This window comes from Diuraphis noxia, unplaced genomic scaffold (assembly GCF_037042655.1).
Source record: "Diuraphis noxia isolate RWA-SAM2 unplaced genomic scaffold, SU_Dnox_SAM2 contig0006, whole genome shotgun sequence".
NCBI classification, from domain to species: domain Eukaryota; kingdom Metazoa; phylum Arthropoda; class Insecta; order Hemiptera; family Aphididae; genus Diuraphis; species Diuraphis noxia.
The window spans coordinates 2,869,238-2,877,840 of record NW_028301716.1 but is presented as its reverse complement, the minus strand read 5'-3'; the positions used below and the strand labels follow the sequence as shown (position 1 = coordinate 2,877,840).

The 8,603-nt window shown below is 24.3% G+C and overlaps 1 protein-coding gene and 1 pseudogene across 1 annotated transcript; one reads left to right on the top strand and one right to left on the bottom strand.

Moving 5' to 3' along the window:
• Window positions 1–251: 251 nt before the first annotated feature.
• Window positions 252–4,762, bottom strand: LOC149054578 (uncharacterized; annotated as a pseudogene).
• A 453-nt stretch (window positions 4,763–5,215) lies between these two features.
• On the top strand, window positions 5,216–6,463 carry LOC149054577 (uncharacterized). The gene is made up of 3 exons (XM_089229977.1): window positions 5,216–5,559; window positions 5,742–5,876; window positions 5,942–6,463. The coding sequence occupies exons 1-3, from the start codon at window positions 5,521–5,523 to the stop codon at window positions 6,140–6,142; spliced, it is 375 nt and encodes a 124-aa protein (XP_089086103.1). The 5' UTR covers window positions 5,216–5,520; the 3' UTR covers window positions 6,143–6,463.
• Window positions 6,464–8,603: the final 2,140 nt, after the last annotated feature.

The window sequence follows — 8,603 nt, the reverse complement described above, 5'->3', positions numbered from 1 at the left end:
GCTCATGAAACGGAATGTATCGACAAATTTAATACTAAATCTATGTGCGATTTCTTTACTAAAGGATATATATTTTTCTGACGAATTAGGAATAACGTGAATATCTTTATCATTACAACCAAGTTCCCGAATTATGAAATGACTATCGTACGATAAATTATGGAAGAAAATTGGTACGAATGAGGGGTTAATTATTTCAAAATTACATTGAAGACAAAGACATTGTCTATATTTACCAGTAAAATGACAGTGATCTCGAACTTTAATTAAATTATTATTTTTAAAATGTCTCGAACATTTTCCACAAAACTTAGTATTTTTAAAATTACTTTCTTCTTCTTTAGTTAATTTATTCATCGGTTTATTTGTTTGATAAATTTTATTAATATTATTTCCAATAACAATCATATTTTCCATAAATTTTTTTGCAGCATTTTCACCTCTATAAATTACCACCTTTCTCGGAATTTTGAACTGTTTTACTAGTTCTTTTGATATAACACCATAGTTAACTTTGACATAAAACCCATAGCTCATAATTTCATGTAAATGTGTAGCATAAGTTTTAGATTTTTCGCATCTATTAAATTCACTAGACTTATTTTTAGGAGTTAAAATACATTCAAAATCTGCATAAATAACAATTGGTATTCTCTGTGTATTTTTATAGTTTTTAAAATAAATAAAATCATCATCCCCCTTTTCAAACATTATTGGTCTCCCTAATTGGTTCTTTCTACAATTATGCTGGTGTTCACTCAACCCTTTCTTACCCCAAAGTTTGCTTTTACATGGCTTTTCACTAAAAGTAGTAAAACATCTTTTACAGATAATTAATCTGGAACAGTTTTTAGTTTTCTGACTTCTAATAAATCTTGAAAAATTTTTTATATAACAATAATGTGATGTGTTATTATTATTAAACAAAAGTAGATCAAAATGTTTTTTTCTTTCAGTATTACAAATATATAGAGGGAAAATATGTTTTTTATCATTTAAACTATAAATATTAATTGATACATTATTTATACGTTCAAATTTTTTTATCTGACTGATTGGTGTAGGAAAATCTATACATTTAAAATCTAAGCCACTTTTTTTTTCTAACATTTCAAAATATTTCTTATTAAAAAAAGTTTTATTTGAACGATTATCAAACTTTGATAGTATTGAATATTTAAAACATTTAACATCATTATTTTTTACATTTATGACTGCTCTTTTATCTTTGATATATTCAGGAAGATCTAGATACGTTCCTCCTCTGAGAGGATTTACTATATTAATTCTCAATTGTAATGCATCTATTGTTTTAAGTGACCAGCCAGAAGCTTTTGCTAAAAAATCATCTTCTTCACTTAATAATTTATTGAACATCCCATTCAGTAATTTATTAAAATCAGAGGAATTACATGCAAGTGTATTAGAGGTTTTAAATGCTATATCCTGTACTTCTTGTGTGATAATTCGTTCATATACACTATCTACATATAAATTAAATTTTATAGATGTTTGTAGACATGATTCCTTTAACTTTGGAATTATTTTGTCTAAAGTATAGTTAAAAAAAAGTGTGTAGTCTAAAAATTTTAAATTATTCTTAACTATAAAAGTTTTTGAACATTTTTTAAATCTTTCAATTTCAAATATTCCTTCATCAGCATATGCCATTCGCTGACGTTTTGTCACCATTTTTCTTTTCATAATTAAGCTGAAAATAAATTAAATGAAAAAAAAAATATAATAAACAATAATAATATTGTAATCACTTTATTAATATAAATCATACAATATTTAGCAAACCTAAGCAACTAGATTTAAAAAAAAGAAATTAAAGAACTTAATTATTATTTAATAAATCATATAGGTATGATAAATGCGATGTACAACTTTGTTGACATCGATAACCTATATGATTTGATTCGTCATAATCAGCTTTAATTTCCTTTTTTTTTTTTAACAAATTTTCCCTAGTCGACTTCAGGTTTGCTTTTCTGATTTTAATATTAATATCGTAAATCATTTTTTCAAATTTTTTCTCTTCTCTTTCACCATATTTCTCATTTTCAGCCTGTTGTCTCAATACTCCATTAATTTCTTTTTCGATGTATGATGTCATGTTTCTGTAAATTATATAGATTTTTGCAAACTATCTGCTAGTAATAAAATATTAAAATAGTAACACACATCATCATTAAATAATAATTGTTTTTATTTTTACAAGCAAAAAAACATAGCTATAAACATAAAATTAAAATCATAATTTCTTAGAAAAGTAAATGTCGTGAAATATTTGAGAACGTATCATCATATCCATACTATATCTTTCTCCATAACAGATTTCCATTTTTCTAACATAATCAATATATTTATTACCATATTTATTAAATATTTCTCTTTTTTTTTCTTTTAAAGAAAACAATTTATCTCTTAATTGATTGATTTCAAATTCATTTGATGATGAACATATCCTGATTAAATAAATGTTATGTTTTATTTCTTTAATTTTTTTATTAATTTCTTTCGTTTCTAATATATTATTTTTATTATCTTCAATATTCCCTAATCTTAATGATTCCATGGTTTGTAAATTATATTGATATTTATTCATAAGTTCATCTTTGTTTTTTGAATCCATTGTCTGTAATATTATTTCAAATTCATTAATGTTCATACACAGTATGTTAAATCGTAGAAACATATACGGAAAAATCTAATTATAAAATATGTTAAACAACTGTATTGTATATAATTTAATTTTTATCTGAATTAAATTAACTTTATAAAAAATAAAAAAATGAAGTTTAAAAATGTAGGTACACATATTATATATTACTTATAACTGTGTATTTGTTGTGTACTAAATTTATTTTTCTCCTGTCTAATGTTAAATGAATACATACAATTTGTCATAGATAGATATATTTTTTTATATCTAATAGCAGCCAGTCTTATTGGATACTTATTAGAATTAGAATATTATACTACCTATTTAAATTATTAAAAGTTAACTCAAATTGAGATATTTTTATGTAAATATTGAATATTATACTATGAAGTTTAAAAAATATAGGTACACACATCATATATTACTTATACCTGTGTATTTGCTGTATAATAAATTTATTTATTTTTCCCTTGAATAATGTTAAATGAATACATAAAATTTAATAAAGATAGATGGAAAAAATGTAATAAAAGATATTAACCAACTGTATTGTACACAATTTAATTTTTATCTAGGAATTAAATGGACTTTATAAAAATATTATCATGAAGTTAAAAAATGTAGGTACACAAATATATTATATTACTTATAACTGTATACTTGTTATATACTAAATTTATTTTTTCCCTTGAATAATTTAAATGAATACCTACAATTTAATATAGAAAAAAATGTAATAATCTAATATATTATCAAGCAACTGTATTGTATATAATTTAATTTTTATCTAAATTAAATGAACTTTATAAAAAGATATAATCATGAAGATTAAAATGCAGGTACACATATTATTATATATTACTTATAACTGTGTATTTGTTGTATACTAAATTTATTTTTTCTCCTGTCTAATATCAAATGAATACATACAATTCGTTATAGATAGCTATATTTTTTATATCTAATAGCAGCCAGTCTTATTGAATACTCATTAGAATTAGAATATTATACTACCTATTTCAATTATAAAAACTTAGCTCAAATTGAGATATTTTTATGTAAATATTGAATATTATACTATGATATTCATGAAGTTTAAAAAATATAGGTACACAAATATATTATATTACTTATACCTGTGTATTTGTCGTATATTAAATTTATTTTTTTCCCTTGAATAATTTTAAATGAATACCTACAATTTAATATAGAAAAAAAATGTAATAAAATATATTAACTAACTGTATTGTAAATAATTTAATTTTTATCTAAATTAAATGAACTTTATAAAAACATAATCATGAAGATTAAAATATAGGAACACATAATATCATATATTAGTATAACTGTGTTTAATGTTATATACTAAATTTATTTTTTCTCCTATCTAATGTCAAATGAATACATACATTTCGTTATAGATGGACATATTTTTTATATCTAATAGCAGACAGTCTTATTGAATACTCATTAGAATAAGAATATTATACTACTTATTTCAATTATAAAAACTTAGCTCAAATTGTAATATTTTTATGTAAATATTGAATATTATACTATGATAATATAACATTATTTTATATTATTGATATCAAATATTATAAAATAATAAATATCGCGTTCGGTGATAATATTAAGCGGTGATAGTGCTAACTGTTCTATGGTAATAGAGACGGTATATATTTTAAGGTTATGTTCATGAATAGTAGATTGCTGATGTGTAATAAAATGTAATTACTATCTAGTGATTACTATCTTATAAATATGATGTTAACATTTTATCATATAAACATAGATAATATTATCATAAAACTATATTATTATAATGATGATGTGTTTAAATCATTGTTATTCAGTTTCTAGTTTTTTTTTAAAAAAAATAGGAGTAAAGATTAAAAGTTTTAATAAAATAATAAAATAGGTACTTACATAGTTAGTGTTGAAGTATTCTAAGTCTGACTGTTGACTGTTTTCTGAGTCTGGCTGACGGTTGCTATTGCTGTTGAAGATGTTTTTACGTTTTTGATGGTCGGCAACTGTTTTGCTGGAGAGTCGAGGATGGTTGCTGTTCTGATAGCTTCTTGGTCTGTTAGTGCTGCTGGTGAACTGATGATTTTATGTTTAAAAATTCGGTGTTTTATACTAAAGTTTAACCCTCTCTTTGAACGTTGAGTATTAGGTACCTCTCATAATCCTGAGGTGATTGTACATTATATTACTTAATACCATTCTCTTTTGTCCATGTAAGAACATGTTTGTAGTCTTTCATGCAAATTCTTATTACATTATTATATGAGAAGTATATTTGAATATATACATTCTAATTTATTTTAAATTATATTTGATATTTTAACCAGTTCATATAATGTCATGTTCATATATAATCATTTTTTTTTTTTTTTTGGAAATGTTTTTTCAGGTCATTGCTATTAACCTTTAACGTTTTTATATCTGAAATCCGGTTCATACTAATTATTTTTTTGATTCTAATAAATGTTAATATTATATATATATATATATTATACTATTATTATTGTTCATATTATTAAAAATGTTTGTTGAAAAGTCTTTTGAGGTCATTAACGTTGTTATATCAAATCTGATTTTCAAGGCGGGTGATTATTTTAGATCCTGTTTCTTTAATAATTCATATAATGCCACTTGTGTTCATGTAAAACAAGTTTGTAGAAAGGTTTTTCAAGTCATTGCTATTAACATTAGCATTTTACATATAAAATTATTGTGGTAGTGGCTAATATCTGTGTATAAAAAGCCAGTGTAAAACCATTAACGTTCATCAGTCTCAAGATTTCAATTCAGTCCTCAACACAGTCTACAACGCAGCTCAAAAAATGTCTTATAGAACATCAATTATTTCTTCAGAATCAGAGGTAAGTAAAGTTTTTTTAAAAACCAAATAACAAATTGGAGGTCAGTCGTAACACTACTCAACGTTATGGTTATAATTATTAAGAAACATAAAAAATAAAATATGTTTCTTTTAGATATCGGTTATAAAACCACTTGTACATTTTTTAAATAAAAAAAAAAATATTATTTTTATGATCCATAGAATGAACATTTCAGTGAATCCGTTGACTCTAAAGCTAAACCGTTAGCATCAACATCTAAAACAAAAACCACTTTAAAACGTGGTGTTGAGAAGACGAATGAAAAAAAATCTACAAATAAGAAGCAGATGAAAATGGTTAGTTAAATTATTTTTTATTATAAATAAAATATATATATATAAATTATATTTTTCATTTATAGAATGCATCATACAGAGACAATGTTGGTGATCGTTTAAGATCAGAAGAATATGATGAGGAAGTTTTCAATTCGCTAACTTTTCGACAAGGTGACGGTTTAATTACGATAAAAACTACATTTGAGGAGAAGCCAACAGATTACTGGGTGATAACACATTATAAATGTTCAAATATTGAAAATGTTCCGGTTAAGGATAGGTAAATAATTTATAATTAATTTACTTTTTTTAAACTATTGTTAATCTTTTTCAATAGGTATTTTTATTATCACTTCATTTCATGATTTAAAAAAAAAAAAAAATATAATTATAGGTGGAAGCTGGTGTTAAGTTGTATACAAGCGAAAAGTCAAAAGACCAGACATTGAATGTAAGCTTGAATCAGACCATGCAGTCAATATTTGACACGATGCTACAAGACCCAGGACGTCGTACAATCAAAAGTAAAATAATAGGCTAATTATTATATGTTTTTTTAAAAAATGAGTTTTTTATTGAATAAACAATACAATATATTATATAAATATTTGTTTATTTTATACTATTAAATCCTGAAGTATTAAGTCTGATATTGTATTAAAATGGTATTGTAATATTTCATATAGGAATGATGTGTCATCGTTTTGCAGATGAGTGTAATAACTAAAATCATAGTTTTGTATATACTGGTTTGTGAATTCATTTCTCTGACAACTGATAGGTAGACCACGGACGTCGTTTTTTATTAGATCGTAAGCTGTGTTAAATGTAGCTTGGTAACTTGGTAGACGTTTCTGTTTTTCTGCAATGTAGAGATCTACACAATGTTGAAGCTGTTTAAGTCTACATAAATCTATATGTGATAAAGTGATATAATCATCATTGATATGTAAAGTAATTGAACTCTGCTTAACATTAGTTGAATATGTAAAGTTATCAGATATTTTTGTTCGTCTACATCTGGTGTGTAAATTATTAGTAATTGAAATGTAATTAGATTCAGACATGAGTGTAAACCATTGTTCTAAGTTTAAAGTAATTATCTTCTTTGATAATTTACATTCTAATAACACAATAATCGAAATTTGTTTATTAATTAATAAACCGACTGTAACGCTCTTCTTACTATACGGACGAATGTCGAAGGTTGATTTTGATACGATTATAGGTAGAACCATGATGAATAATATTTATAGTAATGTTTCAGACTATCAATATGAAAAAATCTAGTATAATGTAACTGATGGAACATATACTTTGAACTGAGGTTTTTTTTCATCAGTAAACATATTATATACTAAATCTGTTGCGAAAAAAAAAATGGTAGAAAAATGTGAACGTACAGTTCAGTAGATTAGTGTGTAGTGAAGGGAGTAGAGGGAATTATTTATACTTACTTACCTGAAACATGAAATTAACTTATTAAATTAACCTAACGCACTAATCCACTGAACTATACGTCCACGAGATATTAGATTAAAAACTAACACATATAAGTTGTTTATAATATTTTTTTTTTATTTATTACAACATATAATGAAAAGACATGATTTAGCAAACGGTGTCGTATGACCTAGTTTCACAATTACAAATATATTCATTGTTACAATATTTACTTAACACTTTTTGAACAAACTGATTTCCCTTCATTAATAATACATATATACACTTTGGATTATATCTGCAATGTTCAATCCAAACGTCATCTTCTCGTTTCCAATTATGAAGAATAAGTCCACAGCAAAAGCATTCGACGATATCTTCTACTCCTGTATATTTTAACCCACATTCAGCTAGAGCATATTTATTTTGAAAACAATTTAAAGGAAAATGTTCGAAAGATCTTAATCTTGAATAAATTGAAGTATATCCTGGATGGGTTGGAACTGAATTATTTCGTATACGATGAACTAATGATTGAAAATCGCTTGTAAGTTTTGGTAAATTCATTTCTTTAATTAATTTAAATAATAACTTGAAAAAACACAACTCGAATACACGACGGATCAGCAGTAACTAAATGTAAAATTATTAACTTGCAACTAAATAGTAGAAATTAAATATATAAATTTTTAAAAACTAGAACAGTGTAACCAACATGATTAAAAACATAAAAACAATCTCCCTGTAATTTTTATAAAAATTAGCGATATTTGATTGAAAAAATTAAAAAAAAACGGAAAAAATAGTTGATACGGTAAATATTTTTGTGTAAAGGGCAAATAGGTGGACAATCTTGTGTAATCACCGTATTGTGTTACGCGGTAAATCAGTGTGCTCCAGGGGGGAATTTTCCCCTTGAAAAAAAAATTTTACCGTGGAAAAGCTGGCTGTGAACATACAAATATATACTACTCACATTACATCAAAATATGTATACTCAGAAAAAAAAAAACAAGAAAACTTGCATTTTGTTTTTACGTTTTAAATTTTAAGTTATATATTATTGAAACTTAACAGCATTAATTAAACTTATATTCTAAATATATACGTTACGCTATAATATTTTTCAAACTCCAGATTTTTATCTATATTAACTGTTCCGTTATCACACTTCTAATTGTATGTACCTTGGAGTAGTATTTTTACTTGAAAATGTATTATTATTATTATGTATTTATTATTATTATACTTGTAAAAATAGGTATAAGCATGAGAAAAAGTAATTGGTAAATAATTAAAGTT

Excerpts from the sequence above, each read along its gene's own strand:
- LOC149054577 (XM_089229977.1), top strand. The coding sequence starts at position 5,521 with ATGTCTTATAGAACATCAATTATTTCTTCAGAATCAGAG. Across the intron at positions 5,560-5,741 it reads TTATTTCTTCAGAATCAGAG|AATGAACATTTCAGTGAATC; the intron begins GTAAGTAAAGTT and ends TATGATCCATAG. Across the intron at positions 5,877-5,941 it reads ATAAGAAGCAGATGAAAATG|AATGCATCATACAGAGACAA; the intron begins GTTAGTTAAATT and ends TTTCATTTATAG.